A 20,130-nucleotide genomic window follows, 5' to 3' on the forward strand; every position below is an offset into this window, starting at 1 on the left:
GGCATTTCCAATGGAGTGGGTAAACCATATAGAGTGTAAAGTTTACACTCCAAATGTCAAAAAACTCTTTTCAATAGGAGTGGTATACCGTATGTAATATACTATTAGTTGATAGAGGAGGTAGATAATTCTCCATCTCGCTATCAGTTGATAAATAGCTCGGGCGACACTTTAACCAACGTCTGAACAAAAAAAAATTCGGACGTCACTTTAAGTCACGTCTCTTTTTAAGTTCTAAAATTATAATTTGTAATTTTTTAACTCGGACGTCACAAAACCCCACTTTAAATTAAAGAGAAATGTCACTTTAAGTGACATCCAAGTTTAAAATCCTTGGTCATGTAGAAATGTGTGTGCAGCCATCAGAAAGCAGATGTCAAAGTTCCAAAAGGTAGAGACAAGTCATATATTAAGAGAAATGAATCGAGCAGCTGACTTCCTTGCCAAGTCATGTAATATGAGTGATCAAACAATTATCTATAGTATATGGCCTTATCCTAAGCTCTTAAGTGAAATATTAGCTGATGATGCTAATAGAGTTGTATACAACAGATTTTGATATAGTGTAGGTTGAGGTCTGCCTAACTTCTAATTGATTCAAAAAAAAAAAGTTTAAAATCTATTTTTTTTTTTCCACATCTCCATTGGAAGGTATAGAGTGTGGATATTTATAGGTTATATAATAGTATGCAATTAGAGTTGTAAAATCGTAATAGCACCTACGCGGATGTGTAATTTTACACCCCCCATTGGACATGCCCTAATACCAAAATATTATGAGTTCGGGACTTCGGGTTATCAGGTCAACTCCATGTTCAGCCGTAACCCCTGCATAAATTTGACATTCTATACCTGTGATTTAGCAATTTGAAGCAAAACCCAAAATATCGCCGATATATATAATATATCGCCGATATATATTGATTTTTTAGTACACCGATATAGATATATTCGATATATCTCAACTGAATATTGGATTTTTTTTCCCCTGATATATATCGCAATTTCTGATATATCGATATATATCGACCGATATATACAATATATCCGATATACATTGTTGATTTTGACTGATATTGTTGACTTTGACTAATATATTGACGATATTTCTGATATATCGACATACAAAACAAAATTTTGACTGGTCAACAAAAAAATAGATATTTCTGATATTTCCAATATATATCGGTTTTTGGATACATCGAAATATTCACCAAATTTGATATTTTGGACCTTGGTTTGAAGAAGTTCGTAAGGCCCAGCAGTGTCAGCGGCACAAATCGATAGAACCTGAATTTGATATCAAGTATTTGGCATAAACAGTGAGAATAAATGTAGCTGAAGTGGTATACTGAAGATTATTCCATTCGTTCCACCGTAACTGGCCTCCAGAACTCTTTTTCACATTGTTGTTTCCCATTTGAATACAATTGCAAACGAACTCCTGCAGTTACGCCTTATATTCCTCATATCTCTCCCCACTAAATCTTGTATAACCTTCCATATTAAGCTACAAACAGCACAAAAAGAGGAGTTTTTTTTTGCTCACAGCTCTGACGCTCACAGTGCTCACAGGGGCGACATGTGGCACACAAAAAAGTCAAAAATAAAAGTTAATAAGGAGTGACTCTCTCTCTCTTCTGTTTTTAAGTGATACAAAAAAGTCAACAAAATAAAAGTTAATAGGTAGACTCTCTCTCCCCTGTTTTTACCCATCCCCTTTCTCCTTACTGAGTTTTTTTTTTGTCTGAATGAACTGAACTTACACATATTTAACACAAAGCAAATTTGATTGACCAAAAATTTTGCAAGTTGCCTGATATCAGATAGCCGCATTTTCAAATCTCAGTTTGCGTCTTGGTAAAGGACCTACAGATATACAATTATAGATGGAGACAAGTACCATCAAGTTTCGGACATGCTACTGTTGCAAATTGGAAGAAATGTGAGGTTGCAAGGTAAATTTTATTTGTAGGTTTTGTTACATTGAAAATTTCGATTTTTCACTGTTGTTGTTTTTAATAATAAGTCATATTCTAAAACTACTGCTTATTTGTTGAATGTAGAGTGAACCTACTGTTCTGAACATGGCTTTGGATATTGAAGATGGTGAAGAGATAATTATAGGAGAGGGTCTGGAGAACATGGCCAACAATGACGACGACAACACATCTGGAAAAATCCAAAGTTTGGTTCCTTTTGTTGGTATGCTATTTGATACAGACAAAACAGCATATGACTTTTACAATCAATATGCAAAAGCAATTGGATTCAGTGTTAGGAAGAAAACCATGTATAGTGACGCCAAAGGTATTGTGAGACGAAGAGATTTGTGTTGTTCTTGGGAAGGGTATTATCATAAAAAAGACACTCCTTTGAAGCGAAGGGATGATAGAAGATGTGGATGTAAAGCTATGATGATGGTGAAATTCAAAGATGACAGTAAGAAGTATATTGTCACTGTTTTCATGGAGGAGCATAATCATCAACTAGAAGATCCACAAAATGCATTTACATTGAGGTCGCATAGACAGGTAGATCATTCTCAGCAGATTCTTGCTCAAAATATGAGATCTTCGAAGATTGCTGTGAATAGAATATATTTTGCTTATTTATGCACTTAAATTTGGAGGGGCTGAAAATTTGAATTTTTGGAGTCCGATTTGAATAACTTTCTCTCTCAAACTCGCTTAACTTCTTAAGAAAAGGGATTGAGAATGTTTCTTAGATTATTTGAGAGACAAGGAGAAAGAAAATAGGTTCTTCTTTCACAAAATTTTAGAACGAATAAAACAATCCAATTTGTGGTTTCTTCATTAAAATGCAAAGTCAAGGTAGATTATGGTAACTTTGGAGATGTTGTATGTTTTGATACAACTTTCAAAACAAATAACTATAACATGGTTTGTGCCCCAATTGTTGGAGTCAATAATCATGGGCAAACTGTTCTATTTGGTTGTGGTTTATTAGATAGTGAGACGACACAGTCATTTGTTTGGTTCTTTGAAACTTTTCTTGAAGCTATGGGCGGGAAGCATCCTATTACGATTTTTACATTTTCCAACCGGTATTGCCTTTGGCATTTATTCAAGAATGCAGCAACACATTTATCCAGCATATACAATAAGTTTGAAACATTTTTACCTGATTTTAGGGGATGCATATATGAGCAGGAAAATGATGTAGACTTTGAAGGTGCTTGGAATCATTTGCTTACTCACTATGGTCTTGAAGAGAATAAATGGCTGAACAATCTGTACCTAACAAAGGAAAAATGGGCACAAGTCTTTGTACGACAATACTTTGGTGCTGGCATGACAACGACACAGAGGAGTGAAAGCATTAACAAATTTTTAAAGAAATTTTTTACAGGAAATCTCATTCTGAGAGAGTTTGTGGGTCAATTTGATAAAGCATTGGCTAGTCGACGTATGAAAGAAAGGTTGGCTGATTCTAATAATCGGAAGAGTAGGCCCAATTTAGTTACAGATTGGGTGGTTGAGCGTGAAGCATCTACAAAATACACTAGAAAGATATTCAAAAAATTTCAGGCTGAATGTGTGAAATGCTTTGTTCTGAAATTAGAGCTACTTGATGATAATGGATTTACATGTCATTACACGAAGAAAGATCGGAAAACCAAATGCAAGGACTAGTAAGCTTAGTTGCATAGCTTCACAGCCAGGTGGTGAGTTGTAGAGCCGCAAGAAATTTGAATTCAAAGGGATCTTGTGTTCACATGCCACCTTCTTGAATTGGAAGTGTCTAAGCTACCATCACATTACTATTTAAGTAGGTGGAGCATGAATGCAGCCCTCTGTATCGTGTATGATTCTCGGGAAATAATTCATTTCCCTTGGATCCATTTGCTACCAGGAGGTATAGCGAATTATCTCATTGTGCTCAAACTTTGGTGGCAAAAGGTCCACCTAAAACATGCTTTTGCTATGTCCGAAATGCTTCTTATAATTAAAAGTTTGGATTCAATTAAGGAGCAAGGTAACACATTTTGTGCTAGCACCTCTAGTGCCCAAGAAAAAACAGGTTGATGAGAGCAACATGGGAAATGGAGATGTATTAATGCGAGACCCGATACCAAAGCAGCGCACTCGACAACACAAAGGGCATCACAAAGGTGTGCTAGAAAAAGGACAAAGAAAAAGGAAAAATACTACTTCATACCAAGTTGAATCACCAACTGGTAATTAACTTTAGTAATCAATTATTTTCAACTAACAATTCCTATATATTTAAGATAGTTTTATTAATAACTTGGTCTGAAGTAGGTACCTCAAATGCTCTTCTAGATGAAGATCAAATTCTAGAGGCCACTAACGGAAGTGTGCAGTCCACTTTGGTTTGTACCGACTTCTCTGTACTATATTTTTGGCGATTCATTTCTTTTATCATGTTTATTCATTTGATTGCAACTTGTGAAATAGGATTCATGGGTGCCACAAGCATACAATGGTCCAAGTGGTTACTATCCTCTAAATACATGTATGTATCCGGATTTGTCAATGGCTCAAAGTTTTCCATTTCATCAAAATGGACCCCCAAGCATGCCAATGATGTCATTTAATCACTCTCTGCTTTATTCACAGGTTTGCTAATTATATCCAATCTATACTAAAATCTGATCGTTAAGCTAAGTATCGTAAAATTGAAATTCTAAAGTTAATTTGCAGGCTTCCGTAAGACCATCGGAGTACATAATTCAACAGGACATTCCCAATATTCAGGCATATATAAATGAAGTTTAAGTTTTTGTTTTATTTTTTCTTCCAATTTTAATTCTTTAATACATATTTCTCACTGGTTCTTATTTGGATATGGTGTAGGCAAGAGCTGAATCATCCCGCCCACCCCATTAGACTTTGTGGATTTCTTTGTTTGAAATGGTATCTTGTTTTGGAAGGTTCGTCTTTGAGATGAGAAGAAGGCAAGCAACCAGGGAATAAGAGGTCTTCCTTTTAGCCACTTTGACTACAACCCTTTCAGCTACTCCCTTAATTTAAGCAACTCTGGTTTCTTTTGCTAGTTTACATACCAAGCACCAACATGACTGAATGCTAGATTTTAGTGCAGTGTATGGGCATTTTGATGGGTTTATTTTGTCAAGTCTATGTTCCTAGCTAGCTTGTATATAAACTGTAACCCATCTCAATTTTGGCATTTCACTTCAGAAATGTAAACATGGCTTTGTAAGTTGAGACTGGTTTTGAAGCTTTGCTATGTTAATTTTGTTGAATAGATAGAGAAGCACTCTCGCAGTATTTCTCAGCTTCAAAAATTGTCTCTCTAATTCTCTAAATGTAAGACATTCAACATTTTTTTGTGCGACTGTGTTTATGAGATTTGGTATGTCTCATCCCAATTCCTTCACTGTGAAATGTGAATGTCTAACTGTTTTTTTTTGTCGATGTACAGTAACCAGAAGTCTACATCTAATCCAGTGGATTCACTAGCCGACCTGCTACCAAATTTCACTGTCCTGCAAATGCATATTCCTTCTATGTTAATTGAACTTTTTTACTGCTTGCTTGATGAACTTCAGTATCTAACTACACAGTTTTTTTAAGTAACTTACTTGTGCAGCTATAATTATTTAATGCACAAATATAATGGTTACTCAAAAGCTTGCAAATTAAGAATGCAGAACAAATATAAATAAAATTCTGTTCACTGTCTGCCTGCTCCATTCACCACCTAAAATTGAATGCTGCACCTTCTGCCATAGTTGTTTTAGTGAAAACCGAGGGGGTATGAACTGTAGATTGCTGATGAAAACCGAGGGGGTTTCCCTAATGCAAAGAAATCTGGATTTGATGTTGATAGTTCGGCTAATGCGGAGAGAGCTAAGGAAATGCGGTCACCAAGTTTGGTTGCTAGGCTTATGGGTTTGGAATCCATGCCGAATGTACGTCGAGAGAAGCAGAAAAAAGCTTTGTTTTCTGAATCAAACCGTGTCAATGGAAAGAATTTTGTGAGTGACAGTAGTGCTAGATGTTCTGAACATTTTGTTTATGATCAAGCTGATTTTCAGTTGGGAAGGGGAGACTGTAAACTAGAACCTAGGCCTCAAAAGCATCAGAAGACGGAACTGTATGAGAGACGAAGTGTCACTAGGTTCGGAGCTGAGGCATTGCAATTTAGAAGTCCTTTATCAAGATCAAGAAAGCATCACTCCAAACTTGTTTCTCCTGTCAAGAGTCCAAGAGTTGGGAGAAATGCCGCTCGGTTAATGGGAGCGGCTACAAAGATCTTAGAACCTGGGATACGTGCTACTAACAGGGCAAAATGTTCTCTTAGTTGTTCTCCCTCTTTTCATATATCTTCCAGGGATGAGGTTATGACACAAGGGCCGTCATTCCTAACAATGGATGACACTGAACAAACCAATTATTATGCCAGTTCTTCCAAGGCCATGAAGGGGCAGTCCTCATGCAAAAGTTGTGGCAATTGGCAAGATGTTGTGGACTCTAGATCAAATGCGGAGGACCAAGTAGCAGGTGTTACTTCTTCTGGTTTGGGTTTAGGCAGTGCTCCTCCCCTACGGCCAGGAAGGAGTAAAGTAAAACCATCAGAATCCTCCCTCTCACCGGAAAGAGATGAAGTTGCTTCAAAATATCACGAACAGCCCTCTCTTGTTACTGAAGCAAAAGGAAGCAGGCACAGTAGAAGTGTAACCTCCAATGAAGCAAAGCCTGTATTTCGAGAACAGCAGGATCAATGTCACCCTTCAAGTTATCGAATAAGGTATGAAAAGGAAGCTGCTCCTGCAACAGCTCGCAGTGCCAGAAGTAAGAGGCAAAGTCAAGCTTTGCCAGCCAATGATAGAGGAAATGTAAGACCGAAATCAAGTATTATGAACAGTGGGAGAGACCCATTTACTGTTAATTCTGTGACCGAAAAGGTTTTACATACGCAATAAAGTGATCGAGGGAGGGTGAGATGAGTTTGAGATGAAAATTTCTTCCAATTTGCAACAGACAAGTAGCCTGTCCGAAACTTGACGGTACTTTTCTTCATCTATCACTTAAAAACAGAAGAGAGAGAGAGTCACTCTTTATTAACTTTTATTTTTGACTTTTTTGTGTGCCACATGTCGCCCCTGTGAGCACTGTGAGCGTCAGAGCTGTGAGCAAAAAAAAACTCCAAAAAGAGCATGCACTTAAATTAATTATACTGAGTAACTTATATACGATATCAAATAGCAACCTCCGCCACTGGTACAGTATTTTAAACTCTTTTTCACGTTAGGAAGTACAATATTATATTTCACCCATGTATCTATCCAAACCATTTGTTAGAATGGTTCTTTTTTCTTTAAGGTTTAGACCATAGGGAAATCTTTGCCTTTTGGTCATTTTACGCCACATGACAACATCTTTTGGTCTGGGGCTCAGCAAGGGCCGATGCAATTGGTTTTGCAGTGCAAATGCCGAGCCAATTAGAAATTATGGTGTTGACTTATGGCTGGTACACAGGGATGTTCTTTATTTGTAAATGTTTTCCCTATCTTATATGTGTGTAAATAAGGCAAGGGGGGCATCTGCAGTCCGTCTAGTCTTCTTCTTTTTATAGAAGCAACTGAGCGTATCAGTTGAGAGCGGAAAAAAAAGTGGTCTAGGCGATGATACCTTTGCAATATAGACCTGCACGCCAACAACTTTATCATCCCAAGAGAACATCGTTCTTACACCACCTACATCTTCCCGAGTATCAATCCACTGTGCATATGCTTCATCTTTTGAAGCACGATGTAGCCATACAGCTACCCATAGCATTTCATCCTGTTTGTAGAATCTTAATTAAAAATGAATCAAATATATATATATATATATATATATAAATAAATAAGTCATCATCAGTTATCATGTTATTTAAATTAACTGTCCAAATTAAAATATTGGGTTTCATGCTTTCACACTTGGCTTTATTTTCACACTTGGTCGATATACATTAACTCTTGCTCAATTCATCATCTTTTTTTTTTGAAATGTTGCATATGAGACAGAAGTTGGAGATGAGAAACACAATCTTTAACTTGCTAAAATATATAAATAAAAATTTCGAGAAGGTTGGAAAAATCTAGTGGTGGCATCACATATATCTCTTAGAGTCACCAACATATGATAAATTGAAGTAAATTGTTTGAAAAAAATAAAAAGATCGAGAGAGAATAGAGTAAGCTCTTACATGATAATCCTTAGCAACTGGAATATTATCCGAGTGCAATCCTTGGTAATAGCTACTACAACAAACTTAGAGCGTTATAAGATATATTGTGGACATGCACTAAAATTGTTATGTTCAACAAGCCTTACAGTAAATAAATCATACATAGGATTTGGGGATCAAGCAGCAAGCCCTTTTGTAAATCGCACTTACCGAAACTAACCCTCATAAACATGATCAGCTCCTAAATATACGTTTTATTACTCTTACATTAGTGTATTACAGCCCTTCTTACGCATAATGAAAAGACAACTCATAGCTTTTAGTGTATTTTTCAGGTTACAGAAAGCAATTCAAACCATGGACCAAAATATCACCGATATATATCGGTATTTTAGTACACCGACATTGATATTTCCGATATATATCCACCGAATATAGAACCCTTTTTTCCCGATATATATTGGAATTTCCGATATAAAACTTTATATCGCCGATATAATCGATATATCCGATATTTACGATATATATCGGTTGACTTTTTTTTTTACCATTTTTTAATATAAATCCGATATTTCCGATATTTTAAATAGTTTGGACTGGTCACCAAAAAATTGGATATATCCGATATATCCGATATATATCGATTTTTGGGTACATCGATATATTTATCGATATCGATATTTTGGGCCTTGATTCAAACCACTTATCATAAAAGTTGCGTCTTAGCACCAAAAGGATCGGAGCCTTATTTACGCTCATTATGAAGACTTGAAGCTGCTATGAAAAGTGCTGAAAAAGTCAAAGGTCAAGGACTCCAAACCAGAGAGCTGAAAGTCAAGTCTTTAACTCAGAAGGCCAGAGATAGATGTCATTGACACAAAAGAAGACTTTCTCTAAAACATTTCTTAATCAAGAAGAAATCAAAAAGCAAAAGCAAAAGCAAAAAACAAAAAAGATAAGCATAAAACAAACTTGGTGAGGTGTCTTGATTGTAGAGGGAGAGGGCAAATCAGTCTTTTGTAAAAGTAGGGGTATAAGAACTCACAAGTAGGATGAGAGAATGCACCTAGACTTATTCTAGTATCATGTAAGATTTTAATTCAAGTCATTTTACATTCAAGTAATTTACTTTTTGTTTTTCATTTTCAATCTAGTTATTTCTTCAAGTTTTTGTTCTTCATTCAATCAAATTATTTCTTTCAAGTTTGTTATTCATTTCAATCAAGTTATTTCTTTCAATGTTTGTGCTTTCAATCAACAAAGTTTTTTCTAATTTTCTTCAATATAACTAGAGTAATTAACAAAACAAGTCCTAAAAACTAAGAAACCTACATTTTCTCCTTCAAGACTCCCTTTCATTCAAGTTCTAAACAATTTATGGTGAACCTCACATCAATATATTTTTTTTTTACTTACCACAACTACTTTAAAACACAACTTTTTTTTAGCACCCTATATATAATTAGTACAAAATGATTTAATCTTAGAGCACTAGATATATATAGTTCGACATTAATCATCTTCTTTTTAATAGGAATTTCGACATTAATCATCGAGACAAGTTATCTACTTAGACAACGCTTAATAGTGCTCTATGGATTCTCGACAACTCTAGGACGGGTCTAGAGACGTATCACATTTGGAGCATGCATATGTGGTACCGTTGGGAAATGAGATTGCTAATACTACGTCCTAGCATTTCGTGCTACGTTGTATTGTTTGGTCATGGGAACATCACATATTCATCCAGGCCCGGCTCTACCCTATAGCAGAATAGGCAAGTGCTTAAGGGCCTAGCAGTCCAAAGGCCCAATTCAGTCCACTATTTGGATTTCATTTTTTTTTAATTATTTTATAATAGTTAAAAACTTATAATAACAATTGAAAAAACATTAATGCATTGAACACAAAAAAGTGCAATTACATTTTTCAATACAAACCCCTCATTCCCTTCATTCCCCTCACTTCTCCAACAAAAAACTTTTAATTTCCCTAAGTAATAAGAGTACTCAAGTAATAAATAGTTCTTCACCAAATAACCAAAAAAGAAACAATTTATTTATTTATTGTGGCTCTATTAGTAGCAATTTTTTACCCTGAATTAAGATGTCCACATACAGTAGATGTATAAACAAAATATTAGAAGTATACAAAAAAAAAAGTGAGTGTAATCAATGGCATAAGGACGCTTTTCGAACTTCACTTAGGCCCCCAAATGACTTGGGTTGCCTCTGTACTCATCCTAATGGAGGATTTAGCTATCCAGTCTTAAGACATAAGACAAGTGTACTTGGTCTCTTCTCGGACATATCCGAGGATTCAACTGTGGGCAAATTGGTTAATCCTCAGTCTTGACTATCTATGAGTTACTCGAGCACCGAATGCTTATTAGGTTTGTGTATGATTGAGATGCATGATCATGTACGCCGCACGGACCCCTCTCAGCACATGCTTCGGGACGTCTCCATGATAGTTGGTATCATAGTGTAATTTTATTAGTTGGAGAAAAGAACCTAATAATAAAGATATAGACTTGGTCTATGCAAAACAACTCCTCCCTTATGGCCTAGTAACAAATTTAGGTGATCATCCTCCAATATATAGCTATTTACTAGTATTACAAAAACTAACTTGTTTTGCATAAGTGAAAAGTTGAGATGCATATGCAAGATCTGATTCCGCAACGACCATCGACGCTGCAGCCAAACAGCTACAGTTTCTCTGGCAACATCAGACCCTGGATGTGAAGCATCGATTTTATAGCTAGGCCTTGACGTAGTCATGTCTTCTGGCCTTTGCCAGCAATCATGGTTTGAATGACCCTCTCCAACTTCAACATATAAGACATTAGGTTGTGGATGAGCCTTTATAAGGTAGGCAGTTCCCATTAAGGTAGTCAGCACCCCATTTAATAGTCTCTAAGGCATGTACTAATTCATTCTTAGCATTGAGTTGCTCCCTAAATTCTAACACTCCATGCAAGCATTGTTATTGTGTAAGCCATTGGTAAACCAAACTTCACATTGTCCCCAACATCGTAATATCCTCCAACAAGATCTCTGTAATCAAAAAGAAAATTGGGTTAACTAGTATTAAACCACACCCCTAGATGGGAAATTAGGGTCTCCCCCCTAAACACACGGTCAACTTGGATTGACCGTTAATTTTCAAGTCAAGCAACTGAAAATGACACAAATGTCCTTATTGTTTTCAAGAAGAAAATATTCAATTTTACTTAGGTGGGGGGCAGTTGTGTCATTTTCAGTTTTTTTACCTAAAAGTTAACAGTCAAACCAAGTTGACCGTGTGTTTGGGGGGAGACCCTAATTTCTCATCTAGTGGGAGGAAAATTCTAATTAGGTCATCTAGTGGGGGGTAATACTAGTTAACCCAAGAAAATTTAGTTGAGCAATAATATAGGAAAAAATAGTAGAGAACAGAATAACAAATTAAACGGTTTTTTATTTATTTTATTTATCCAGCCACATCAATCATCATTAATGAGACACGTTCTGCGATCTGCTAGATCAAATTATCTAGCATGGAACGGTTATAGTGATAAGGGAGTCTGAATTTGTTCACCAGCGGCTACTGCTGGTGAAATCCACCAGCGCTAATAGAAGCCCACGTGTATTACTAAAACTCTCCGTTTTTTCTTTTTTCTTTTTTACAAAAATAATATATCTAAAAAACAAAAAAGGAATTAAACTATTTCTTCCCCAATTCTCTCCCCAACATTGTCGTACTCTCTTTCTCTCTCCCACTTCCCTCCAATTTCTTTCTCTCCTGCTCATCCCCCTTCTTCTCCATTCTTCCCCTCCTTCCGGCCTCACATAAAAATAAAAAGTACAAAACACTTATTTTTTTTCTTGTACAAATTCGGAGTCCCCTCTCTCTCTACTTGTTTTATCTTTTTTCTTGTCATTTTGTTCAATAAAGATGGAACTAGTAATTGGAATGACATTCGACAGTGTTAAACATGCTCATGATTATTATAATAGTTATGCAAGAGCAGTTGGGTTTAGCGTGAGGGTTAAAAGATCAAACAGTAGTCGCTCCGATTCTAAAAAATTATTAAAATGTTGTCTTTGTTGTTCTTGCGAAGGAGTATACAAAAAGATCAAACCACCGGAGAAAAAGAGGGATGAAAGGCGATTTAAGTGTTTGGCTGAGTTTGAAATTAGGTTGAAGAATGAGAAGTATGTTTTGACTAAGTTCACTAGTGAACATAGTCACGATCTTGTTCCTCCATTAGATTCTAATTTATTAAGGTCTCATATGTCAACAGAAACCCAGGAAGGAATGATGAAGAGAATGTATTCGGCGGGACTAAAACCATGTCAAATTCACTCTTATGCTTGTGCATGCGCAGAAGCAAGAGGAGCCAAATATCTAGACTACACTCGAATTGACTGTAATAACCGGTTGCAAAAAGAGCGAAGAGAGTATCTCAAGAAAGGAGACACCCAATGTCTTCTTGATTATTTCAGGGGAAAAAAGAGAGAATAAATTTTTTTTTTTATTATATTCGGTACAATGAAGACAATGAAATAATTGGAGTTTTCTTTTGTGATGCGAAGTCAAGATGAGACTACAGATTATTTGGTGATGCAATTGGTTTCGACACAACCTTCAAAACAAATAATTATAATCTAGTGTGCTCCAATTGTTGGTATTAACAGTCATGGACAAACAATGTTTTTTGGTTGTGGCTTATTGAGTGATGAAACCACACAATCATTCATTTGGTTATTTAACACGTTCTTGGAAGTCATTGGGGAACAACCAAAACTATTTTCACTGATCAAGCTATGGCCATTTCTAATGCAATTGATGATGTATTCTCATATAGTAGTCATCAACTTTGTCTTTGGCACCTACGTTTGAATGCTCTAAAGAATCTGGCAAAAAAGTTTGGTCAGTTCGAAAAAAATTATACGATGTTCAAGAAATGCATATATGAACCAGAGACTGTAAGTGAATTTGAAGAGAATTGGGAAGCCATGCTTAAAGAATTTGGATTGGAAGAAAATAATAAGTTGAGTACTTTGTACAAGTCACGTGAAAAGTGGGCCCAAGTTTATGCACACACTTTTTTTTGTGCTGGGATGACAACAACTCAAAGAAGCGAGAGCATCAATTCATTGCTGAAGCAATACTTTGGGAGTACTATCATTCTTCGACAGTTTGTTGACCAGTACTCAAAGGTTGTGGACCATTTGCGCAAGAATGAAAGAGTAGTAGAGACCAAGTCTTAGCAAATTTCACCCAACTTAATCTCTACTTGGCGTGTTGAGAGAGAAGCGTCAAAAAAATTATACAAAAAAGATATTTAGCCTTTTCCAGCAAGAGTATACAAAAATTCTTAATCTTCGTTTATTGCAGGAATCGGGAGACGAGAATACTATTATTTACAAAGTTAAATATAGGGGAATAGACAAAAAGGATCGTACAGTGACATATGTTCAAGCGGAACAAACAGTGCAATGTTCGTGTAGAAAATTTGAATTCCAAGGTACTTTATTTTTCACTAATATTTTTGTTTTGCTTATCATTTGGATTTATTTTGAAAAACATTTATTGGTTTGAATTCTAAGGTATACTTTGCTCTCATGCGTTCAAATTGTTCCATGAATTGGAGTTTACAATTCTGCCTGCACATTATTATTTGAAGAGGTGGTCGAAGGAGTGTATAAATGAAGTTGTCTATGACGCATATGGTGATGCAATTCGTAGTGACTTGGATCCATTGTCAATGACTCGTTACAATGAGTTGTCACATATATAATTCACAAAATGTTATTGCTATTGGTGCAAAGTCAAATTCATTATGTGCCTATGCAAACTCAAAGTTACTAGAACTCCATAAGGAATTGATAGCCTTAGATGCTTTGGAGAAAGAACGAGCTGTGGGAAATTCAGAAAAAATCACATTAGATACTTATGATAATTCACCACAAGACTCCTATGATGATCTGCAATTGAGAGCCCCAAAAGTAAAGCCAAGTCGAGGTTTGTCAAAAAGAAAGAAGGGTGTTCTGAAAAGGATCATGATAAAAGTCCAAAAATATAGTTTTAACCCCTTAATATCATTACATTTAGACCAATTATGTGTATAATAAATAAGAGTTAGTACTGTTTACGTGTTTTTGTGTATTTCAGGTCTTGGAGTCAAATATGTGAAGAAATATGTCATTTTTGCAAGAGAAATTAGCAAAGGTTGGTTGCTAAGAAGTTCTATGGTTAAAGCCCAAGTTTCAAGGAGAACAAAGCTTTTTTAAAGCCTAGTCAAAGCTAAAAAGTCAAAGTCAACGCGGGTAGAAAAAGAGTAGAAAAGTTAACAGAACTTCCGCAGGCCGTATATTTGGACTCAGACCTCAGAATTGGGCCTATTATATGTCAAAACGACCGGCTCGAAAAGTGCTTGCTAATGGACTAAGACTTGACCCAATCAGAGTAGTAAAATTGGATGAAAAGAGTATTGAAGTAATTTTGTGTAGAGAAACCCTTTTTGGACATATATAATTAGGTTTTGGGCTTGATTTCATGGCCCAAAACATGGCTCCAAAGCCCATGCACGAAATTATAACCTAACTCTCTCTTATATAAAGAGGGTTAAAACTAAAACAAAACTTGGCTACTCCCATCTTTAGTTTAGTTTAGTTTTAGGGTTCTCTCTCTCTCTTTTTAGTTTAGTTTAGTTTTAGTTAATTAGTTTAGTTTGTAGCCTCCATTAGATTAATAAAAGTCAAGTTATTGTTCTTTATTATGTCTTCTTCTTATTCTATATATTAATGATAGTCTAATAACTTCTAGCTAAACCTCCATTAGAGGGGTTTGATGAAGACTTGATATGTTAGTTAGAATTATTGCTTGTTTAAGAGTTTCACTCTAGTAGGTTAGTTGATTCGCCATGAGAATGGGTTGAACTTCCTCACATGCTAATTATTAGTTGGCAGAGATTGCTATGAATAATTATGAATCAAATACTTAATTTTAATTGGTTAGGATTGCAATAATCTACACTAGCATATTAGGAATAAATCAAGGTGGAATCAATCCCCCTAATTTCTTATCCATATTTTATTCAAGTCATATTCAATTGTTTAGTTAAATTCGTATAAGTTAAATTCTTATATTTAGTTTCATAGTATAAATTCACCTCTATAAATATTACTCTCACCATTGTTTCTTGTGTTTGAGTAATTGGATTCTATTATGTCTTGCTAGTTTAGGAGTGGAACGATTTCGTACTCTATATATATTGCATGAATATATATGTGAGAATAAGAAATAAATAATTGATATCTTAAGAATAAAATTAGAGTAATCTAGTTGAGTTTTTACGGGTTATCAAATGGCGCCGCTGCCATCTTAAACTCATTCAGGACAATAATTCAATTGGTTGAATCCAAGGAGCAATCACCCGTTCTCCACCCACCTACCCTTTTAATTTTTCTTTCTTATTTCTTGCATTTTCGGTACTTTTCACTGTTTTAGGCACGGGGGCACATGCCCTCCATTTTGCCTTATTTAGAGCACACCCACCCTCCCTTGTGTCTGCGGATTCATAGTGAAGAACACTATAGCAGAGGTATTTGTAAATTTCTAAAAATTCTGGAAATTTACAGGAATAATCCTTAAGGTGTTATGGATTTGCTGAAATATTTTCAGATTTTTTCAAGTTATTTTACCTAGCGAACGAATACCATCTTTATAGTGCTGCATTTCAGCTTTCAAACCATAAGTTTCGGGAAAAACTGACGAGTAAGGTTACTTAGGAAGTTCCAAAAATTCTAAAATTTTGACAGGAGTATCTATAATTAGTCAAGAGTTTACAATAAAATTTTGAAGAGTTTTTTATTTGTTTTGACCATCTAACTAGTTGATTGTTTTCAGTGTGTTTCTGCAGTTTTGCAACACTTAATTTCTGGAACAACAGCCGATAAGGAGGGTTTATAGAACTCCAATTGCTCTAAATGTTTTATAGGAACACGCATGATCTGTCAGGATTCTCCAATAAAATTTTGGCAATTTTTGGCTCTGTTTTGATTGGTTAACCATTCGGTTGTTTGTGTTGTGTTCGAAAACTGTTTTACAAACTTTGCAGGGCAGTAGAAGGACTTTCATAACTCCGATTGATCTTAAATTTTACAGGCGACTTACTGGACGTCTTAGCAAACTACTATAAAATTTCAAATTTTTTGGAGCACGTGCCCGCGTGCCCTATTAACCCTATCATTTGAGCATGCTCGCTCTCAAAGTACTGGACATCGTGTCAGGCAAGAGAGCGCCCGCGCCTCTATAAGTCTGTTTTCAAGCATGACCATGCCCCTTCTGAAGGAAGCCCAATTTTCCTAGGTGAGTCACCGGCTCTCGTTTTGTTCATATTTTTATATATATTCAGTGTTTCCATCTTCTTAAATACACTGGGATTGCGTATACATGACGCTATTCATACACATAGCAAGGGCCAATGAGGCATTCGAGTACTCTTTCTTTCACTCCTCTCCTCTTCTGTCAGAGGAGTTTTAATTCTAGTATATCAGGTTGTTGTTTGACTTTTGTTCATATTTCGTTTATATTGGACTTAGCCTTGCATGAGATTAAGGTCTGGTAAGAAATAAACCATCTAGCGTTATATATCGTAAACGTCAACGCACAAGCCTATCTGGAAATTTATAGTTAGAGTTTTGTTTGCATATTAATTGTCCAAATATATATATATATATATAAACTATTATGGCATATCAATATGTAGACGAACAATCATGTGATTTTTATACACACCCTTCACCATGTTCATGTTGTGGTAGTCTTTACTATTGGGTTTCTTATTGCCCATCATATCAAGAGTATGAGCCTACTATAGGATATAATAATAATTATGAGCCTCAATTTTCAAATTTTTATAGTAACTCATACGATCAAGAGTTTTCTAGTCATCCAAACAATACATGGAGTCAACTAGTGTCGTCTACTTCTAGTTCCGTAATGAGTGTGTACAACAAACCAAACACTTTTCCATGCACAATTTGTTCAGATCCAGACCACACCGCCCATTCATGTCCCATATTTATTCAGCCTCAACTTAACCCATCACAGTATGATATCAACCAGAGTCACTCAAATGCCAATAACTATGATTATCAAACACCATACCAGCTAGACCCTTCCACCATGCCAGAAATCACCCACCCATCTAGTTCGCCACCCTTCCCAGACCAAATTTCCCAACAACTGACTAACGCACAACAAACATTTATGGACCAAATAGCCAACCATCAAAAAACATTTCTTCAGAATCTAGCCCAATTGATTTCTATGATCCCCTCACCTAACATAGAACTTTCAACCTTGCCAGAGATCGACACATAAGTCGAACAACCTATTCCCATAACCACACCATTTGACCTAGTTAAGACCTACCATAAATTTCCGGATCATTACCTTCCCATGACCTTCCCATTAACCATTATGTTGACTCCACACCCCACCTGGATGAGGAAATTCTTGAAGACGACTCTTTAGGACTTATTGTGGATGACCACTCAAATTTGAGGGATGCCTTCGAGGAACCTCCCACTGATCCATCTGAAGATGAATATAATGATGACACATTAGAAGATATTTATAAAGATGTGACGGAGGAAGAATTTGATAGCTATTGGTATTCTCTTAATATGGACCCTCTTATTGAGCATGTCCAGGCATTTATGTTTGCTAACCGCACTCGGCTGGATGATTCCTCAAGACATTCGAATGATGCCATTGAGGATACTTAAAGTGTTTTAGAGGAAGAGGGTGAGGAAATAGAGATTAAAATTTCTAATCTAAGGCATGACCAAGGTAATGTGCAGGAATTAATCGAAGTAACTTCTTTAGCGCAATGTGAATCTCAATTTAGTTTGGCAGCTGAGAAAATAACAATGGAAGAAATAGATGAATTTCTTAAAGATAAAGCTACGAACCACAACTTTATGGATTTAACTAAGCTAGATGAAGATTTCTATGATTTCTTAAGAGCATGTGAGGATCCACCAACTGACCACCATACACCTGAGTTACCACCTCCTAAAATCTAACCATCTACCACAACTAAGCCATCCATTCAATTCACCCACCATTTCAGCGGAACCTTGAATTTGCACTTGAGCCAATTGCCTCAGAGACCCTCTATAGTTTTTTCAACCCTCACGGTGAAGAGTGTTTGCCTAGCACACAATCACATGAGTACACCATTCTTGTAGTTGAGAGCCAAACTTTGACCAAGTGTAGTGAGAAACCTAGTTTGTCTTATTTTTCCTCATCTAAGCCTCATGAAAGACATCAGGATCCATACTTCATTCCTTTCTCCTCTAAAATATCACTAATTCATCTTTTGGGTCATTCCAACTCTTTAAAACAGCTACAACATGATGGTTTGCATATGTTCTTTGATGGGTTACATAAGTTTTCTTTCATTCTTCTATATGATTGGTTCAAATTATACAACTTTATTCTGTTTGGGGGTGCATTTAGTATCATGTTTTTATGGCTAGACCGCCAACTATTTCGACTATAAGTTTATAGTTGACCACGCATCATCCATTTTGTGCCACCCCAGTTTCTTGCTTGCTTAAGGGTGTGCATAGTCTAGGGAAATCTGACTTAAAAGAACCCCACATTAAGTCTAGGGGAATCTGACTTTCAAAGACCTACATGTTTAAACAAATTTTCTAACCATGTTTTCAAAATTTTGTTTAGGGTGGGGTGTTTGGTCTTTCCATTCTTAATCACTCAACTTCCTATTTTTGCCCATCATCGTCGCGTGGCTAGTTTATTTTATATTCTTGTTGTGTTAAGACTTGTTTTCTTATTTTTCGTAGATTTTGTTTCCGAATTGTTAGTAAGTAGTTAATATTTGGATTCTGTAATTGTTATTTTTTAATTTAATTTGAAGTTATTTTAGTTTCCGACATATGCTATATTTTGTATCGTGAATCCCACCCTTTCAACTTGTTTGGGGGTGGAATTATTTATTTAGTAATGCCTCTAATCATATCCATGTATTTTTGTCGAATTATTATTGTCGGCTTTATGATGATTGAATTATGTGGGAATGTTGCTAAATTGGTGTCGCTAGAATTAACAAGTGTTGTTTGGTGCAACCTCAAGGAGTCATAACTAGATGATTACTATTTTAATTCCAGCCAAAAAACTATTGGTTTGGTTTTGGAGCATGCATCTTGTTTAGTTCTATTTTGGATTTAGAATTGTCTTATTCTATCATGTTGCCTTAACTAGTTGGGAAACTTGTGGAACTTATAAACTAGTTCTCTATAAATCCTTGGTGCACTCTCAACTTCACATCACACCTCTCACTTTGCATCTCTCACTTTACCTTTGATTTTCACTTCATAGCACTCATCATACACAGCAGCGCCAAGACCCTCCACCTTTTTTTTTTATACTCTCGAGGCCAAATCCACTGAAAACACTAGACCTCTCGTCAGGCAAGAGCGCGCCCGCGCCCTCCTACAGCCAAAGTTGAGCACGCCCTCCCTCAAAACACAGGAAGTCGAGTCAGGCAAGAGCGCGACTGCGCCCTCCCACATGCAATCTTGAGTGCGCCCACGCCCTTCACCTCCACAGCCACTTAGTTTGTCGAATAATACTATATTTCTTTCCAGATTTTTGTGCCCGTTTCACGGATTGAGTTGGGGTTGACATTGTGCGACCCACCAACTGCATTATACGCTCATTCCGTGCAATGGCTTGGCAGGGGTGGAGGCTACAACCTAATTGGGTTGCCCTTACACCCCATCTGACCAAGTGGCGTTTAACCAGTTAGCAATTATAGATGATAAATGGCATGAGGCCTGACAAATTATCATGGCGTGGCAGGATGCCAAGGAACCTCAATTCTTTATTAAGGAGGAGGAAAACGATTAAATGATGGATATG

General features: G+C 36.2%; 3 protein-coding genes and 1 long non-coding RNA gene across 5 annotated transcripts; 3 read left to right on the forward strand and 1 right to left on the reverse strand.

Moving 5' to 3' along the window:
* Positions 1-1,274: 1,274 nt before the first annotated feature.
* LOC147489749 (uncharacterized) lies at positions 1,275-8,336 on the reverse strand. Its single transcript, XR_015201082.1, has 3 exons — positions 8,203-8,336; positions 7,644-7,796; positions 1,275-1,510 (listed from the first exon to the last, which is right to left on the reverse strand). It is a non-coding gene; the product is annotated as an uncharacterized LOC147489749 (long non-coding RNA).
* Positions 4,074-4,862, forward strand: LOC147489750 (uncharacterized). 2 transcript variants are annotated; one of them, XM_086570779.1, is made up of 4 exons: positions 4,074-4,201; positions 4,284-4,357; positions 4,443-4,604; positions 4,689-4,862. In XM_086570779.1, the coding sequence occupies exons 1-4, from the start codon at positions 4,081-4,083 to the stop codon at positions 4,761-4,763; spliced, it is 432 nt and encodes a 143-aa protein (XP_086426905.1). In that variant the 5' UTR covers positions 4,074-4,080; the 3' UTR covers positions 4,764-4,862. The 2 variants fall into 2 exon arrangements, with proteins under 2 accessions (XP_086426905.1, XP_086426906.1); XM_086570780.1 differs by having other exon boundaries at positions 4,287-4,357.
* A 3,787-nt stretch (positions 8,337-12,123) lies between the features above and the next one.
* Positions 12,124-12,693, forward strand: LOC147489751 (protein FAR1-RELATED SEQUENCE 5-like). The gene has a single exon (XM_086574724.1). It carries the CDS (start codon positions 12,124-12,126, stop codon positions 12,691-12,693), a length of 570 nt encoding a protein of 189 aa, XP_086430850.1.
* Positions 12,694-12,995: 302 nt separating this feature from the next.
* Positions 12,996-13,442, forward strand: LOC147489752 (protein FAR-RED IMPAIRED RESPONSE 1-like). Its single transcript, XM_086574725.1, has one exon. It carries the CDS (start codon positions 12,996-12,998, stop codon positions 13,440-13,442), a length of 447 nt encoding a protein of 148 aa, XP_086430851.1.
* The last annotated feature ends 6,688 nt before the right edge of the window (positions 13,443-20,130 follow it).

Source organism: Coptis chinensis, chromosome 7 (assembly GCF_015680905.1).
Source record: "Coptis chinensis isolate HL-2020 chromosome 7, ASM1568090v1, whole genome shotgun sequence".
NCBI lineage: Eukaryota > Viridiplantae > Streptophyta > Magnoliopsida > Ranunculales > Ranunculaceae > Coptis > Coptis chinensis.